The 19226-nt window shown below is 48.0% G+C and overlaps 2 protein-coding genes and 1 long non-coding RNA gene across 3 annotated transcripts in view; 2 read left to right on the top strand and 1 right to left on the bottom strand.

Annotated features, from left to right (window-relative positions):
• Positions 1–14915, bottom strand: part of LOC134471697 (uncharacterized) — a 34456-nt gene extending 19541 nt beyond the window's left edge. Inside the window, exon 1 of the long non-coding RNA XR_010041283.1 lies at positions 14708–14915. This is a non-coding gene — a long non-coding RNA (uncharacterized LOC134471697). The remainder of the gene's footprint in view (positions 1–14707) is intronic.
• On the top strand, positions 6353–10145 carry LOC100727343 (olfactory receptor 1361-like). The gene is made up of 2 exons (XM_003461646.2): positions 6353–6482; positions 9165–10145. The coding sequence occupies exons 1-2, from the start codon at positions 6446–6448 to the stop codon at positions 10094–10096; spliced, it is 969 nt and encodes a 322-aa protein (XP_003461694.2). The 5' UTR covers positions 6353–6445; the 3' UTR covers positions 10097–10145.
• On the top strand, positions 11521–16530 carry Prop1 (PROP paired-like homeobox 1). The gene is made up of 3 exons (XM_003461645.2): positions 11521–11953; positions 12986–13221; positions 13950–16530. The coding sequence occupies exons 1-3, from the start codon at positions 11845–11847 to the stop codon at positions 14286–14288; spliced, it is 684 nt and encodes a 227-aa protein (XP_003461693.1). The 5' UTR covers positions 11521–11844; the 3' UTR covers positions 14289–16530.
• Positions 16531–19226: the final 2696 nt, after the last annotated feature.

Here is a 19226-nt window from a genome sequence, read left to right as displayed (position 1 = left end):
AGGAAGAACCAACACTGTGAAAATGGCCATACTCCCAAAACTGTTATACAGATTCAATGCAATCCCAATCACAATACCATTAACATACCTTACAGATCTAGAGAAAATATTCCTAAAATTCATTTGGAAACAGAAGAAACCTAGAATAACAAAAGTAATTCTGGGCAACAAAGACAAGACAGGAGGCATCTCAATTCCTTACTCAAAACTATACTACAAAGCCACCGTAGACAAATCAGCATGGTATTGGCAAAGAAATGGACCTGAGGATCAATGGAATAGATTAGAAGATGCAAACACAACTACAAAGACACTCAGCCACTTTATATTTGACAAAAGGGCTAAATATGTTCTCTGGAAAAAAGATAGTCTCTGTAATAAATGATATTGGAAAAATTGGCTTTCCACACACCAAAGACTGAAAATAGACCTATGCCTAGCACCATACACTAAACTAAAGTTAAAATAGATCAAGAATCTAAACATTAAAACAGAAACACTAAATCTACTGGAAGACAAGGTAAGTAGAAATCTTGGAGAGATAAGGGTAGGCACAGAATTCATGAATAAAATGCAAACTGCACGGGAAATACTTGAGAATCAACAGCTGGGATCTCACATTACTAAAAAGTTTCTGCACTTTAAAATAAACCACCAACAAAGTGAAAAGAAAACCCACAGAATGCGAAAGAATTTTTGTCAATAATCTCTCAGACAAAGGACTTATATCCAGAACATACAAAGAACTGAAAAACATCAAGTCCTCCAAATTCAAAGACCCTCTCCAAAAATGGGCATCTGAGATGAACACACAGTTCTCAGATGAAGATATACAAATGGCAAATAAACACAAGAAATGCTCACCATCACTGGTCATTCGAGAAATGCAAATTAAACAGCATTGAGATTTTATCTCACCCCAGAAAGAATGGCTGCCATCAAGAAAACAACTGATGACAAATGCTGGAGAGGCTGTAGGGAAAAAGGAACACTGCTCCACTGTTGGTGGAAGTGCAGACTGGTGCAACCACTGTGGAAATCAGTATGGAGACTCCTCAAAAACCTAGGATTGGAAGTTCTATTCCATCCAGCTCTCCCCCTCCTGGCTGTTGTCTCAGAAAAACTGAAAAGTTCATGTCATAGTGATATATGTGCACCCATGTTCATAGCAGCACAATTTGTAATAGCTAAATATTGGAAACAACCAAAATGTCCATCAACCACAGAGTGGATGGAAAAAAGGTGGTATTTCTATACAATGGACTACTACTCAGCTATAAAAAAGGATAGCCATGAGGCCTTTTTAGGTAAATGGAGGCAACTTGAGAATATCTTCATGAGTGAAATAAACAATACTCATATTAGTAAGTATCACATTGTCTCTCTAGTGTAAAAAATAATAAAAACTGACAGAATAATGGGATCCAAAAAGTAATAGATATTGTGAAAGTGAGAGGAAAGCAAAGTGCTCTAAAGGTATAATGGTATATATAGTGTGTAAGATAGATGATCATATTACTGAATTTCTGTTGGATCATTGAAAAGAAGGGTTTGCACTGTCAATGTTTGAGGGTTTAGTCACTTTTTATGCTTTGATTTTGTAACTTTAGCAACTATTTTTAAGACAATGGATAATGTATCAACTAGCAATTTTATGATGTTAATATTTTTAATTCATTATTGTTCTACATTTATTTCTGGTTTTCTATTTTTTTAATTTTCTTTTCTTTCTTTGAAAAAAAGAACAATATGCAATATAACAACCATTGCTAAATTTCTTTCATTCTGTTTTGAAAACCTATATTGTTATGGTTTTGGATTTGTTGTTTGTCTCTTGCTTTTTGCTTTTCTTTTCTGACTTTTTTCTTTTTAAAAGAAAATAGAAAAATTAAAAGTTTCAGTTTAAAAATAACTATTTTGCTTTTGGATCCCTTTAGCTCTTTCTGTTTCTTATGCTAGGGTTCATGTGTATGAGTTCAGACTGTTTCACCCATTAACATGGTCTCCAGTTGGATCCATTTACCTACAGGAACCTTGAGATTATTCCACTTTATAGCTGCATAGTTTTCCACTGCATGGAAATACCATGTCTTTCTTATCCATTCTGCAGTTGATGGGCAAGTTACTTTTAGCTTTCTTTGGTCTCCCATCACATGGAATAATTGTTTTCTTTCCTGTGATTTTCAGTCTATGAATTTCCTTTCCAGTTAAATGAGTTTCTTGTGTACAATGTATCAATGGATCCTGTTTCTTGATCCACTCTCCCTGGGTTTCTTTTTATTGCTGACCTGATGTCTCTACATAAATGGATGGTTACAACCAGCATTGATTTGTCTCTGCGCTGCTGTCCTCCTGTTGTTGGCCCTCCACTTTTCCCCTTCATCCAATTGCCTGTCCTGTTTGGTGATCCTCCTCTGCTGTTCCTGGAACCGTGGTCAGCTTTGTCTCTCTCTAGGACTTTAGCACTCTCTGTAGGGCTGGCTTGGTAGTCATGAATTCCTTCCGTTGTTCTTTATCACTCAAGTATCTTATTTTTCCATCAATTTTGAAAGATAGTTTTTCTGGGTGGATCAATCTGGGTTGGAAGTTGTTTTCTTTCAGGGTTTGAAACACTTCACTCCAAACTCTTCTTGACTTTATGATTTGTGTTGATAAATCTGCTGTACTTCTGATTGGTTTTCCCTTATAAGTGGTGTGTTTCTTTTATCTAACAGCTTTTATATGCTATTCTTGTGCTGATTTCTGGGATCTTGATTACTATGTCTGGGTGTGATTTACTTTGGTTGTGGCTAGCTGGAGTCCTACATGCCTCAATTATCCGCATGCCAGATCCATTTCCCATGTTTGGGAAGTTTTCTTCTATTACTTCTATAAGTAGCCTTTTTCTTTCATTTGTGTTGACCCTGCTTCTTCAGCAACACCTGTCACTCTTATTGAGTTGTTATTTCCTGATTCCATGTTGTCTTTGAGAGAACTTTCCTTCATGATCACTAGTGCAAGCCTATCTTCAGGGTTTGAAAGTCCATCTTCAGTTTCTTTCAAGCAGTTTTGCCAGCTTTTGATTGAATATTTAATTTCCTAGATGTCTCTTTGAATCTGTTTCATGCATTGTAATTCATTTCAATATTAATTCAAGGTTTCCATCATTTTTCTATGTTCCTCTTTATTGTCTATGTCTTCTTTACACCTACTGAACAATTCTTTGAGTTGCCATTATGGACTAAAAACTGGTGGTCAACTTAGCACTAGCTGAATTAAATCAGCGTGGTGCTGAGTGTAGATGTTTCACCTGAGAAAAGATACCAGCATAAATACAGACATGAAGAAGATGAGGGAGGCGTGGGTTCTCCTACATGTTGCTGTTTGCGCCATTGGTTCTCCTGGAAGAGCTCATCATGACTAGCTTCTCAGTGTGAGTTTGACCATAGTCATTGAAGGGGCTCAGGACCTTGTTGGTGAGAGTGGCTGTGGTTCACTTTGGGGGATCTCTGGTCCTTACATCAAGCATTGTTTCCTGGATACGGAGGGGAAGATGTGTGCCATTTAATCTCCAGGACAAGTTCATCATGCTGGCTTTCTGGCATGTACTTAAGTGTTATTATTGTTGGAGGAGCTCGTGGCCTCCTAGTCACTGAGGATGGCTGTGGTGCTTTTCAGGACAGTCCTGGTCTTATTTTGAGCATGACTTCTTGGCTCCAGTGTAGAACCCTTAACCTACCATCACGTTCCTCACACCACTAGGATAGACTTTCTAGCTTCCATCACTGATCTTTGGGCCTTCCCAGCATGGATCCATAAAATACACTGCTCTGAGTCATTCTCATGGGCTCTAGATCTCCAGTTAGACTTGTGTGAGGCATTGTCATGGGCTCTCGGTTTTCATCTGCACTCGTGCAGGATATTGCTGTGGGATCCAGGTCCTTAGCTAAATATTCCAGGTTTTTAGTATTGTGGACAGATTTCCTGCCCTTTCTTGTGTTCAACTCTGGGTGACCATCAGAAATAATATTATAAATTCTATGTCCTGATTCTAATTGTTCTCTGCACCAACCCCTGTCTACAACAATATGTTTGTGATTTCTTCTTTTACATGAGATGTTATTTCTGATTTGATTGCTTTTATAATTCATGAAGTTATTTCCATAATTCAGTTTCCATCCTCTCAGAGATCTCAGGTGTGTGACTTCCAATTTTTTCCATGACTGTCCCTCTCAGACTTCTTCTATGTGGGCTAGAGGTCTGAGATTGCCTTTTGCTCCTTCATCTTGACATTGTGGGTCCTCCCAACAGCTGGTTGTGGGGCCCAATGCATTTCCCATGTTGGCTGCCCCTCAACTGCATAGGGTGATTGGACAGGCACTGGGTTCCTCTAACCCCAGATTTACAGGGAGGTAGCAGGGCATGGAGCAGGCTTCTCCAGACCTGTGCAGCTACACTCGGGCTTCCCTGATGATCAAGGGTGCTTGGAGGTGGGGCTGCTTCTCTCAGCCTGTGTGTCTACAATGGGACAACCGCAATGGTGGCAGACACACAGGGGTGAGTTTGTCTGATTCTGGCAGTGGGTGGTGGCTTCTCAAAGGAACCAAGGACCTCAGTGGTGGCCTACAGGTGCCCAGAGCTTACTTGGCTTTGTGTCCCTGCTCCTGCTGGCTGCCTGCAGGAAGGAGCCTTCTAGTGGCAGCTCCCTACAGGTGGAGGCAGATCTGCTGGTTCTCTCTGCCTGCACTGGCCACCCTGGGAAAGAGACTTCTCTTGGGAGACAGCTATTTTAAAACTAACATTTGTTCTCAGTGTTATATTGGTTAGTATCCAATTTCATTATCTATGGTGTGTATTTCGGAGAATTTTAAAGTATTTCCCTATAAGCAGATTCTCACTGTTAGTCAAGAGGCACTAAGCTTAATGGAAATATATAATTATGTATAATTATTTTGCAGATATATGGTGCAAGTGAAAATATACATATAAATTTCAATGAGTACGCTCATTTGAAATTTTTAAATCATGCTTTTCTTTTAGAAATTCAAATCTTCGGGGCTGGGGATTTAGCTCAGCAGCATAAGTGCCTGCCTTGCAAGCAGGCAGTCGTGAGTTTGATCCCTGGTACCGATAAAAAGGAAAAAGACAAAAAAAAAAAAAAAAGAAAAAAAGAAAGACATTCAAATCTTTAATCATCACTATTCATTTTGGATTACTGCAGTGGTTACCTTCTGAGGTACACATTAGTAATCCAACAATAGTACAGACTTAGTAAAATTGTTCTGTTTAGGAGAGTTTTATCTATGAACTTTTGTATTTATTATAGCTTTCACGCATTTTACACTGGTAAAATGTTTCTGGGTGTTAAGTATTTTCCATTCCGGAAAGCTCTGGTGTCCTCCCTCATTGATTTCTGAGAGGAAAAACAGTCCGGAAAAGGGAGGTGGCACAGTCACAATTCCTCAAAGCTATTGCATAAGAACTGAATTCTGCACATCCTATTTTCTGTGTCCTTGCAGAATGCAAACAAGGAAAACATCTGCCTAATGAAGACCTCTGAGGGATCCACCCTGGGGGCACCTTGAATTAGCAACAGTGCCCATGGAAACCCTGAATCCAGGAGGGAGGATATGCTCCTTGGATCCCAATCCTCCAGCCTGGCCCCGGGGAGAGACACAGTGTTAATGTCTCACCCAGTCTGAGGTGAGGTCTCCCAGGTCTCAGTCCCTGTCCTAAGTCTCCCCTCATCCAGGTCCAGCAGGGAGCCAGCAGAGGCGGGGACTCCATGCGAGCTTCTGATAGAGGCAGATGGCAGCAGGTAAGGGGCCGGGAAGCAGGCGAGGGCACAGGCCCTCCTACACAGGCTGGACACCAAGGGGCAGGGTGACCTTAGGAAAACCAGGGCCTTAAATCCCTCTGCATCTATCCTCGGGCAAAGGGCAGCTGTGGCTCGGCCCGAGGCTCAGAAGCCTTTGCCGTCAGGCAGCGCTGCCCACTTCAGAGGAGAGCAGGCCCAGCTCCAAGATGGGAATAGAAAACTAAGCAGTGGGGGGAAGTGAAGAAGCCGACTAGGCTGAGAGGTTCTTTGTCACCTTCCTCATCACTGCGACAAAATACCAAATATTTACAAGTCAAAGGAGGAACTTATTTTGGCCCACTTTTTTAGTCCATGGATGGCCAGATGCAATACACAAAGGCAAGGATGAATAGCCTGTGGAGGACAGCTGCCCACTTCCTGGTGACCAGAGGGCAGAAAGAGGAGGCAGGAAGAGAGATAAACGCTCGTGGGTTATGGCCCCAGACCTCACCTCCTAACAGGAAGTCAACAAAAGCACCCGTATAACCCCGTCACCTTCCAACCACAGGGGTCTTTGGGGCCATTATACACCTAAACACTGAGAGTGGTGACAGGAAGAGAGTGGAGGCTCGTCCTGAGGTTGACCAGAAGCCCAAAGCCAACAGCTCCATGCCACCGTCCTCCTATGAAAGTCCTCTGCACACAGGTCAGCCCCTCCTGTCCTGGCCCTGTTCTGCCCCTTGGTGCCGCTGCTTTCCCTGGATCTGTTCTCTGTGTCCTTTGATTTCGCAGTACTGGGTCTTTGGGTGCCATTCTTTTAGTTGCTGTTTGAAAGGTATCTTCAAATTGTAAACACATCTATTTCCAAAAACCTCTTTGGTCAGGAGATTTTATTTGAACATTCTAAAGCAGTAATGCTTCAGATGTTACTTATGCATCCCAGACAGGATAAATATGATTAAATGTTTCTAAAGTACAGATTTACTCCCTGTAGGACTTGCAGAAAAGAAACAGAAGAAAACAACTTCCCTCCCCCAAACAGTATGACACACACAATGGGAAAAACCCCAATGTTTCATGCAGTGGTAGGCAAGACGTAAACCCACACAAATCCTCACATGTCTATGGCAATCACCATCAGGAAAAAAGTCCTCCTCTGTCAATCTGGGCCTTCAAATGCACCTGGGAATCCACACTTACATTACAGGATTTAATATTATATGCATTTATCATCTATCCCCTCTGTTTTAATAAATTGTTACATAAAGCCTTCATTCAAACCCCAAAAATATGCAAGACTGACATGTGAGGAAAATAATAATCACTGTAGACATTCAGTTAAAATGTACTTTATCCAAACCTCAAAATGTTTAATAATAGCAAATATCTTCCCTATTTAACATTTTTTTTATTTCTAACAGTATGGTAAATTACGTTGTTAATAGGACATTTCAGTCTTCTAAGTGTCTCTTCTTTGGATGGAATTAAGATATAACAGGATAATTAAAGATAAACAAAAGGAAAGTTGTTCCAACCAACTAAAATGACAATAGATATATTACACAAAAAACTGAATACTTAAAACAAATGCAGTTGATCTGAAAAAAAGCTGTCAAAAACAATCCAAGTTCAATACATAAAATTATCTCAGAATAGATTGACAATGACAGTAAAAATGAAGAAAAACTCACTTTTCTGGAAAATCATTCTTTTTTTTTTTTTTTTTTTTTTTTTTTTTTTTTTTTTGCTTTTTCCTTTTTATCGGTACCGGGGATCAAACTCACGACTGCCTGCTTGCAAAGCAGGCAATTATGCCACTGAGCTAAATCCCCAGCCCTTGAAAATCATTCTTCAATAACATAGAAACACCAAGGGCCAGGAAGATTTGTCTTCTTGTCATATTTTAGCATCTAAGTTCCATTTATTTATTTTATCACAACAAATGCTCTAAATAAACAATTTGCCCCTTCACTGAAGAGAGTTTTCGGTGCAGTTCATCTTTAATGAGCTGGTGTGGGGAAGAGCAGCCAGGCTCTGTGATGATGCCTCCTGTGTCCATCCAAGTGACTGTGTGAAGAGCTGAAGGAATCGGTCAGTGAGAACCAGGCTCAGTGGAACCAGATGTTTTACCTTAAACCACCCGTGAAAGAGACACCCACAGAGCCCCAGTGCTAAGCCCAAGTCTCTTGCACTGTTTGTTGTGCAAGTTCCAACCCTTTGAAAGAGAAATTGAAAGGGAGCCCAGGTTTGCTTGGGTCTCTCAATGCTAAATTAGTACCAAGTTTTTTGGACAAAGGTGTTTGTTCCCCTGTAACTATTTCCCCCAACGCATTGTTAATACTGCCACCACCATGTATCCAAAGTAAGTTGATATTTGAGACAAACCATACACATTTGTTTTGAAAAAACACTAGTAAAGAATACATGAGAACGTAGATTGCAGCTGATGCAGCAGGCAGCAAACTCATCTGTTGTCACCTGGAGTCCCCTGCACTGAGCAGGAAGCAGGTGCACATGACAGGGTGACCACAGCAGCGTCCTGCAGCCAGAGACATGATAGATCTTGTGCCCAGAAAGATGTGATGATGAAATACACTTCAGTAAGGGTAACATTCCTCCAAGGAAACAGTGAAAACGCAGCTCCATTTTCTCAGGGATGGGACCAGGCACAGCACTGACAGGGCAGGGGAAGTTGCGCTGACCCCACAGGCTCCTGCCAAATATTGCACCAGCTGGATTTAAATTGCTACACCAAAGGAGCAAACAGCACAATTTTCAAATTCTGGAAAAATTACAATGCCACAGGAAATGTTTCCATTTCGACAGTGTGGCGCTTAGGTAGATGTTGTCACTGGCTGTGTTTTCAGTATGTGGAGCAGGGAGCAGGGAGCTGAGGGGGTGGCACAGGTGTCACCAGCATAAGGCCCTGGGTTCCTTCCCAACACCACCAAACCCAGGAAAGGGAAGCTTTCAATAACCAGCAGCCAATCACATTCAATCCCCTGTGTGTGGTCCCAGCTCCCTGGGAGGCTGCTGGGGGGAGGCTGCTGGGGGAGAATCGCTTGAGCCCAGAAGTTCCAGGCCAGCCTGAGTGGCATAGGGAGGTTTCTCCACACCCCCAGTTTCTTCACCTATAAAGTGACTGCAACAACTCATTGTTTAAAATAAGTTAAATCTTGCATTGCAAAATAACTACTTCTTACCTCAGAAAAGAGTGGAATCAATAACACCATAACACTTGGTAACCAAGCACTGCTGATACTAGGCACTGCCTTTAAACTTACACGCACAATAACTGATTGTTCACCAATGGACAATTCCTCCAAAGTGTATGTTGTTGCTCAAATGCTAACATATGATCTCATACGATATATTTTCTGCCCCACAGACATGGGTGGGTTCAACGACACCACAGTCACAGAATTCCTCCTCCTGGGGCTGTCTGCCCACGCAGAGCAGGAAGTGGTTCTCTGCGGGCTCTTCCTGGGCCTGTACCTGGTCACCCTCAGCGGGAACCTGCTCATCATCCTGGCCATCAGCTGTGACCCTCGGCTCCATACACCCATGTACTTCTTCCTGGCCAACCTCTCCAGTGTCGACATCTGCTTCTCATCAGTCACAGTCCCCAAGATGCTGGTCAGTCACGTAGTGGGGAGCAAGTCCATCTCTTATGTGCAGTGCATGACCCAGACCTACTTCTTCCTTACTTTTGCCAACATGGACGGGTTCCTCCTGAGTGTGATGGCCTATGACCGTTACGTGGCCATCTGTCAGCCTCTCCACTACACCATGATCATGAGGCCCAAACTCTGTGTCCTCCTGGTGGCCATCTCTTGGGTCACAGTGAACCTGCATGCTCTCCTGCACACTCTGCTCATGGTTCGACTCAACTTTTGCTCCAGTAACACAGTCTACCACTTCTTCTGTGACCTGTATGCTGTCCTGAAGCTCTCTTGTTCTGACACCTTTATCAATAACCTGATGGCCTTCACTGAGGGTGGGTTGATATTTCTGACGCCATTTACGTGCATTGTGGTTTCATATGTGTGCACCTTCTCTAAGGTACTGAAGTTCTCCTCAGCCCAGGGGATAAGGAAAGCCCTCTCCACCTGTGGGTCCCACCTCACCGTGGTCTCCCTCTTCTATGAGGCAATCCTGGGGGTCTACATGCACCCTTCATCCTCCTACTCAGTGCACGACAGGGTGGCCTCTGTCATCTTCACAGTGGCGACACCACTGGTCAATCCCTTCATCTACAGCCTGAGGAATTCTGACATGAGAGCTGCCCTAAGGAAGCTACTTTTCAGGTCACAGGATTAGGAACTTTTAGAGCTAGAAGGACTGTTGGACATTATGAATTTCTTCATTTGTAGAACCAGAAACACTGGAGCTCAGATATGTGTACAACTTCCTTTAATCATTGACAATGGCAATGATCATGTTTTCAGTTTGATGCTGACAGCTGCTCAGTCATAAAAAGAGCAATTTGCTATCTATAAAATTGGCTGATTTTAAGGTACAAGAACAACCAAGTATCACATATATTTGGATGTCTGTTTTTTGCTAGTCCGGGGGTCCTCCATTAGAGGTAATCATGGTCTGGGAATTTCAGAGGACTTTAGAGATGACCTTCCATGGAGTCACTTGCTTTGCATGACTCCAAATGACTACTGACAAACACAAAGCTTCGCAGAACTAGTAACCAATGATTCCAGAATGATCCCCACTCTGTCCTCAGGTCTTTGGTCAAGGCCATGTTTTGGTCATTCTTCCTCTGTCCTAGCTTAATTCCCTCCCTCGTCCTCCCTCAACTCTGAACTCTAGGCCTTGCCTCGTTCCTCAACCTAATTTTTTAGTGATTTGTTACTCAGCATGAGTAGTGCTCAGGATGGGTACCTAGAAGCCTCAGGGGTGACTGTCCTTTGCGTGGAACCTTGGGGTGTCCCTCCAGGGTTACACAGGTGTCAGAAGCAGAGATTCCCTTCAAGGTGATGTGCTGAGAGTTGTCCAGCATCCTAAGGACATAGTTCCATGAATGTGTCCAGCACATCATGGTGATGTGTCCAGCATCCTAAGGACATAGTTCCATGAATTAACTGAGGTTTGAGTGGGCCAGGATAAACCCAGAATTAAGATGCTTTTGAGAATCAGAGTTTCCTTAAGGTGCAGTGACCTTGAAAGGTCACGATGTGCTAGGGGTTCTGGACGATGGTGGAAAAATCAGAGAGTATGTGAGAAGTTACAGATTGCGTGGGCGCACCCTACGGACTGAGTGCAGGCTTTCCTGGTGGGGAAAGGCACGCTGGTACAGGGTGAGTTGTCCTTGGGTTTGGGAGGAGAGCACGCACTGACTTTCTGTTTTTCAGTTTCCTGGAAACAGGCTCTCGGGTGTCACCTACATGCTGAGATGCCAGAAAGGTTGTGCTTCTGGCTCCCAACTTGTCCCCTTCCCACAGTGGGGTCTTGAAGAGGGGAGTCTTAGGAGGAATTCATTCTCCCCTCCTTTGCCTGCCTGTTCCCAGGAGAGGATTTAAGGAGACAAAAGAATCTGGTCCCCTGGGAACCCGAGCTCTTGGCCCCAGTCCCTGGACCCTCCGACCGAACACCTTCCCCTGTCCGGCTTGGGATCATCGCCTAAGCAAGGGCTCTGGTGACCAGGTAGTGATTGGACGGGCCCTGAGGTGACTAGCGGGCTCGGACTGAGGGGCGGAGTGGGAAAATAGGCAGCTGGCAGAAAAGAGAGAGCACCTGCCAGGGAGAAGGGACAGAGAGGGAACAGCAGAGACACACACAGAAACAGGTAAAGTTGAGACGGACAGAAGGAGAAGATGCTCCAGCAAAGGAATGGGGAGCTGGGGGGAAACTAGAGAAAAGGGAGAGACGGTGAAGGGGACAGAGAGCTGTGTGTACCTACAGCTACACATCTACACACACGCACAAACACGGGAGTCAGAGATTCGGACTCGGAAACAAGGATAAACAGAGGCAGGAGGAGAGATCATCAAGGGACCAGCAGAAACACAGGATTGCCTGGAGCAGGCCCGGGCAATCTTTGGCCTTGGCCAGCCATGGAAGATGAAGGGAGGAGCCAGCAGGGTAAGCACAAGAGAGGACGAGCATGTGGAATCCTCTGGCCCGAGCAGTGCCCTGCAGCTGGACCTCTGGCCTCCACAGGAGGTGAGTGCACCCCAGGGGGCTGGGCTCCCTGCAGGGGTGCAGGGTGGGGCTCAGTGCCTCATCTCCTCTGGGGTGGCTCACTGTGAGCAAGGCTAAGGGGAGAAACAAAACAGCATCTCAGCATAGTAAGGCAGCCACTCTCAGAAAACACAGGAAACACCCAGCAGCCCCCTTGCTCTGCAGATTGGGAGTGGGGACCCTGGGGTGTGCCCCTGGAGTCTCCCTCCACTCCTAACTCAGGGTCCGTGCACTCAGGGGCTGCTGCTGTGGTGGGCTGCGGAAAGGCAACTCCACGCAAGTCTGTCCCCAGGACGGACGCTGGGCCGGAGCAGCAGCCCCCCCCCCCCGCAGGTCCCCAGGGGGAGGTGCCTGGGCTCCAGACAGCCCTGCTCTCAGAGTGCACCTTCCCAGGGGTTTCCTCTGCCCACCCTGCTGCCTTGCCTGAGAGCGGCTCTCAGACTAATTAGTGTGGGGGCTTGGTGAGCCCGCTGGAGGAGAAGTGAGCCTTTCCCACGAGCTCAGATTCCTGCAGCCTGGTGGCCAGGCCACCAGGACAAAAAGCGCACACGTGAGGAGAGGGTGTGTGAGAGGGAGGCAGGACAGGGCAGGGGATGCTTCGCCCGCCCAAGTGAGGTGGAGAAGGGTGGGAGCCGTACAGAGAAAGCCACGGGCACCTCCAGGGGAGATCTAGAAAGCTCACTGAGGCCTGCAAGGGACAGAAAACCCACAGGGGCTTTAGGGTGGGTCACGCAGGAGCTCAGATGTGAAAGGCATTCGGAAGGAGCGCGGGTCCTCTGGAGGAACTGGGCTTGCAGGGTGACCCAGCCGGCTTTAGGGGACTGGAGGAAAAGTGCTGATGGAGACTACGCCGGGTGTGGGGGTCCCAGGCATCAAAGCGGAGGAGTTTCCTCCAGGAGCAGGAAGCCAGGTGGGGTGCAGAGGGGCCTGAGCAGGACACAGCAGCTCACCAGGGCACAGCGACAGGTGCAGGTCCCTCCTGACCACCTCACCCTCCCTCGCCCTCCTCCCCAGGCCCCAGCGCTCAGCCCCCCAGGAGGCTGCTGGGGCCCGGAGTGGGCAGGCTGGGGCTCTCTCCACAAGGAGGACAACATGGTCTCCCGCACCCCCGCCGCCGCCGCCACCGCACCACCTTCACCCCTGCGCAGCTGGAGCAGCTGGAGTTGGCCTTCAGCAGCAGCCAGTACCCTGACATCTGGGCCCGAGAGGGCCTCGCCCGGGACACAGGTCTCAGTGAGGCCAGAATCCAGGTGATGCCCCGAACCCTCCCCCCACCTCCAGCCCAGGCAGCAAAGGCAGCTTTCTTTGGCAGTCGAGGACTTGCCTGGGCTTAAATCATCTCGCGATTTCCAGTTCTAAGCTAAATGTTCACCAGACCTTAAGCTTGGTCCAACAGTCAACACAGCCTCACCTGTACTGTGAATATCACTGAGTTTAACTTTAGCTCTAAGCAGATCCACCTTGGATTTCAACGCCTTCCCCCAGCCTTTAACATGGACATGAAGGCCACCCAGAACACAGCCCCGACTGTTCGCACAGACACAAGCCCTTCGCTGGTCCCGGTCCAGCCACACACTCCCCGGTCCCAGCCCTAGTTAGCCTGAAGCGGACCCTCCACTGCGACCCGCCCCTGTCTGTAACAGTTACACCTGTGTGTGGTCTTCTTTGCTAAACCCAAGTCCCCAGCACTTTCCCATCACCTGGGGAGCAAAGACACCTCTGTGTCTTATTTGTCCCTTTCTGTTTGGGACGTGACATCTCTTAACACCCAAAGTTGAGAAACAGGGAGAACAGAGATGCAGGCTGGGGTGAGGGCTCAAGTCTCTCTGTCCGCTGCCCGCTCGGCCAAGCCTCTGGAAGAGCTGCCCTTCCTCCGGGTGGGGCAAGGCCTCCTGCCTGGCCCGGGGCTCCTGCCCCTGGAGGAGGGGCTGCACCTCTGGGGCGCAGGAAGTCTGACGCGGCCTTCCGCCCTCCCCAGGTCTGGTTCCAGAACCGAAGAGCTAAGCAGCGCAAGCAAGAGCGCGCACTGCTCCAGCCCCTGGCCCGCCTGCCGCCTGCTGCCTTCACGGGGCTCTTGCCCGAGTCCCCAGCTTGTCCCTACTCCTACCCAGCACCCCCGCCCCCCGTGACCTGCTTCCCTCACCCCTACAACCACGCCCTGCCCCCCCAGTCCTCCGCGGGTGGCCCGTTCGCCCTGCCGCCCCAGCCTGAGGACTGGTACCCCGCACTGCACCCGGCCCCCGCGGCTCACCTGCCCTACCCTGCACCCCCGCCGGTGCTCCCCCTCGGCCTCGAGCCACCCAAGTCTTGGAACTAAGGTCAGACAGGTACAAGGAGAGGCCATCTGCAGCCCGCATCCCTCGGGAAACAAATGTGGGTGGTCCCTGTCCTCCTGAGGGCGAAGTCCGAAACAGCTGAGGGGCAGCTCAGATACTAGAAATCTACAAATGGGGGCACTCGGGGATTCTCATCCAGGCAGCGCACCGAAAGAATCTGGGGAGGTGAACCAGTGAGAGAGACAGACAGGCAAGAAGGCTGGAGAGGGGCTGCGGAGGGGACTTTCCTGGAGCCCGCCTGCGGCTGGCGAGTGGAGGTGGCTCGAGGGGCCTCGTTCCCTGAGACCCCAGCTGGCAAACTTCACCTCGGCTGTCACTAGCTGAGCTCATGACGTGCAGGCCGCCTGTGCAGCCCGCGCTCATCACCCACGCGTCCCATCGCACCCGCCGCAGTGCTCACCCCGCTCCAGAGCTGGCTGCCGAGTGCCATCTTCCCTTCCGCAGACTCCGGCATTTCTGGGTTTTGTGAGGCATCGCCTTCATTGTTTTCCTTAACCGCACCCTACCCCGCTTCCCACAGACCTTTGCAAATGTGAGCATCAAGGGCTGACTCTCCCATGGCTCGAACAACGCGTAAAGAAGCTGAGTGCGGTGGCGGCACACATCTGTCATCCCAGTACTGGGTGGCTGAGGCAGGAGGAGCACAAGCTCAGCCTGTTAAGCCGGCAGCGTAAGGACTTGGTGAGACTCTGTCTCGCAGTAAAAAAGCATCCCTAAGAACATGCTTAGGTCTTAGGTACATGCAAATATGGCCTAAAACACAAGGGACTTGAGAATCTCTGGACTTTCGGAGGTCCCAGAACAAGACTCCTGTGACGCTGAGGTGACTGTGCCAGTCTGCACTCTGCGGAAAGAACCCGAGTGTTGGTTTCAATTCGTCCTCTTTACCCTGGGCCATTTTTGGCAATGTTACCTGACAACGATGTCTCTTTTTTGCTTATTTTAACTTTATCATTAATTGCTAGTAGGACTCAAAATAGCTTCATGTTTATATGCAATTTATACATTGTTTTTCTTTTCTGCATTGCTTCTGAGTTATTTGTGTCTTTGTATGCCAATATAATGTTTTATTTGTGCTTGAGAACTTTGCATTTTAGGGATAAAAACAACATATATGTTGCAACTGTGTCTAACAACTTGCTATTTTTTTAAAGCTTTCCCAATGAAGGTTTCCTAGCAGAATTAAGCCATAATTCCTGAGGCCCCTATTGGATATAATGAATCTATTGGATATAATGAATCAGCTTCTGTCTTAAGTATCTGTAAAACTGAGGGAATTTAGAAATCAGTTTGTTTCTTTGTTTGATGGTCCAGAGGGCAGAAACCTCTAAGGGGGAGCTGAGGGGAAGGGATTGGCCTGAAGCAATCCAACAGATTTCTTTCCAGGGTGACCAGTCAGCACCTGGAGGTGAAGGTGACAGATGTGAGCAGTGGGAATTCTGCTGTAAATCAGCTTTATAAGATTCTTCCTAAAACTGAACAAGGCAGAAATGAACATGGAAATCCAAACATCAAGGCATACTTTGAGAAAAAGAGCTCAGAAGGATCCGAGTTGAGAAGATAATCTTTGTCACCATGAAGGGACACGATTCTTACCTCCTGGAGGCCTTACGGTCTTCGCTTCATCCCGGGGCTTGGGTGTCACAGTGACGTGAGAGGGTGCCAACGCCGTCTCCCTTCCTTTCTGCTGCTCAGTTGTCCCTGGCACCCCAGGGACTCCTGAAGGACTGCAGAATGTGTAAAACGTGCCACCTGGCGTGAGAGCTGTTCAGCGCCAAAGGCAACTGAGCAGAAGCAGACACAAGACAAGTTGTCTCCTTCTCATTAAACTAAAAGGACGTAAACGTGTCGGGGGATCCTGCCTCCCCTCTCTACCAGGAAGCACACAGGTCCCCTACTGCAGGTGAGTCTGGGCCCTCATCACCTCAGAGAGGGAAGCAGGGAATCCACAAAATAAACCTTACTCACCAGCCCTGGTTCAGAAACCTTCAGTTATGCCGTATAATTAACACTCAGTCTTTTACCTTTAGGTTTAGTGTAGGGTTTTTGGAGATGTTGTGTGTCAATTTGAGGTAGTTGCCCCTCTTCTCTTAAGAGTTATTTAATCATAAATGGGTGTTAAATTTTGTTAAATGCTTTTCCTATGTCCACTGATGAGACTATTTCTTTAGACTGTTAATGACATGGATTATGCTGATTGATTTTTCAAGTGTTAACCCACTGTGCATATCCACAATAAACCCAGCTTAGTGGTGGTGATTCTTTTTATATATTGCTACCGTGAGTAATCTTTCAGTCAGTCTGTCTGTCTCTTTCTCTCTCTTCCTTGTCATACTCTAATAATAACAAACATTAGATTTTTTTTTTCAGGATTTGGGAGTCAAACCCAGGGCTCACTCCTGCTAGGCAAGCAATCTCTCACAGGCTCCCTCACCAGCCCAAAATGCTGAATTTTGTTAGTGTCCCACAGATATTTGAATGTTTGTGTTTCATTTTTGTTTTGAGTATATTTCATCTCCGCTGCTCAGATTTGATGAGTTCTGTTCTCAAGTTCACTGATTTTATCTTCTATCTTCTTCATTTGAGTACTGAGTCCACCCAATTTATATAGACATATACATGTATATGTATCTTACATTAGTGTAATGATTTTTTGAGACAGAATCTCACTGAAGTTGCCCAGGATGGCCTTGAGCTCACAATCCACTTGGTCCAGCCTCTAGAGTGACTTTAGGCACATGCTATTACCCAGCATGCAGTTTAAATCCTGCCGTTTCCTGATCAGTGTTTCTCTGTGGGTGAGGGAAGCTTCAGATCCAGAGAAGAAAGAGGGCTCTTTTCTTTTTTAAAGAGGGCCCTTTTCTTGACCACTTCCCGTTGGCTGGGCTCCTGATCAATTCTCTTGTGCACAGCTCAGCTTAGCTGGTGCTATCCCCCGTGTCTTCTCAAATCCAGAGGTGGACAGGGTCTCCCTGGGCCACCTTCTGTGTGAGGCCTAGAATTGGGAAGTGCTGGGCCTCTTCCCTCTGGTGGGAGCTGGGGAGCCTCCCTGCACTCTGTGGACCTCCCAGCTCCAGTGCCCCTCACCAGCCCTATTCTTCTTCTCTGACCGTTTCCTTTTTGCCCCTTGCACTACTCCAGGGTTCATAGTGGTACTCAGTGGGATGGAACAGGGAGAAACTAGTCTGCAGTATCTTTTCTGGGCCAGATGTCTCAGAGTATTTTAATGTAATTCTTAAAGTTTTTCCTTTAATTTCTTGGAATTCACTTTCCTGGGATTTGTTCCACCACACTCAGCTATCCAGGCCCTTAAAGGCCTCTGCAAGATGGAAAACAGCTTGACTACTGCTGTCATCCAGGCAGCATTGGTCTTAAGCCCATGCAGAATGCAAGAGTTGTGGTGTCAGGAAGGCTTCTGCCCAGATTTCAGAAGAAGGCCTGGGAGGCCTGGCAGTGTGTGCAGCTGTGAGCATGAGGCTGAAGGTGCAGCACAGACCCCAAAAGCTTGGAGAAGTCCAGAAGGTGGATCTTCTGAGGAAGCAAAGCCAGCCCAAGAGAGAAACCTGAGACCTCCAACCACATGCCGTGCTGCAGGGGGCCCCAAGCCCTTTGGAGTTCACAGCTCACCAGGCCGGCCCTGGGTCCTGGACAGGAAACTATGGGGTTTCAGTCTCACTTTGGTCCCATTCTTTTCTATCCTATTTCTCCTTTTTGGAACGGGAACAGTGCCTTTGTATGTCCTCGGTATTTAACTTTCTTTTGACAGTTTTTTTTAAAACAGGGCTCATAGCTTAAATTGCCTTACATCTCAGAGAAGACTTTGGACTTGAACTTTTCAGCAACGCTGGCACTGACAGGCCTTTGGCAACTCTTGGAGATGGACTAAATGCCTTTTGCATAAAGGGATGTGTGTTAGCTGAGGGAAGGGGGTACTGGCTTGTGCAAGATGGCCCCCCAAAGCCTCCCACAGTCTCAGGTAGGGTTTTTCCAGGGTGGCTGGATCTGGAGTGGGAGCTGCTGGGTGCAAGCTCCCTGGGGTGCAGCTAATCGCTGGGCTTCTGAGGAGTCTGTGTTCCTCTGTAGGAGGCAGTGGGGACCTGGAGCTACGCTGCTGCCTCCCGCAGCCGTTGTCCACTCCTTCAGGCGCTTGGTCTAGGCCTTCCTGCTCAGTCACGTGCCTCACTCCTCCGCTAGAGCCCCTTCCCGGGCGTCCATTCCTTGTCGCCCCTGGCATGCATGTAGGGACACCCTGGGCTTGAAGCAGGCGTGCGGTGGGGTGCGGCGGCAGGGCAGGCTTAGCAGCTGCGTCTTGGCCTCGCCTCCAGGCCCTCGGTCTTCCAGAGCAGGAAACCGGGAAGAGTGGCTCCAGTTCTGAAGAAGGCCTGGCAGGACTCAAGGGGCGGCTCTGCAGGAGCGCGACGCTCTCCCCCAGCCCAGGAGAAACCGAGCCGAGCACGGGTGGGAACAGTCAGATCGCCCGGCACTCCGCAGCCTGGAGCCTCGAAAGCCCCGCAGAGCGCTCCCCTGTGGCCCCAAGTCTCCCCTCTCCGGGGACCCTGGGCCGCTCCGCCCTCTGGTGGCCACAGCGCAGAACCGCAGCAGGCGTCGCTCAGCGCTGGCCTCCAGGGCTGCGGAGCCTGCGCGCTGGAGCCGCGGATAAGCGAGACAGCGGATGCGCTGAAAGCAACGGCGGGGCGACTGGTTCCTTGCGGAAATACGCAGGGCAGAGGACAGCTCGGGAGCTCAGTGTGGGCTGGGAGCGCCGAGGGCCTGTGATGAGGTGAGACTGTCCACACAGGCCAGGGCCAGCTGTGGTCCAGCTATGTAAGACCCTTAGCAGGGTCGGCCGTCCTAAGAAAAATCAGAACCAGATCGCAGAGGCAGGGCGAGTGGGGCAGGAGGTGCACTGCAAAAAGAAG

The sequence above is a fragment of the Cavia porcellus genome, unplaced genomic scaffold (assembly GCF_034190915.1).
Source record: "Cavia porcellus strain 051 isolate PalLab524CR breed Dunkin Hartley unplaced genomic scaffold, mCavPor4.1 scaffold_19, whole genome shotgun sequence".
Classification (NCBI taxonomy): domain Eukaryota; kingdom Metazoa; phylum Chordata; class Mammalia; order Rodentia; family Caviidae; genus Cavia; species Cavia porcellus.
The sequence above is the reverse complement of the archived record's forward strand: the minus strand, read 5'-3'. Positions and strand labels throughout refer to the sequence as shown.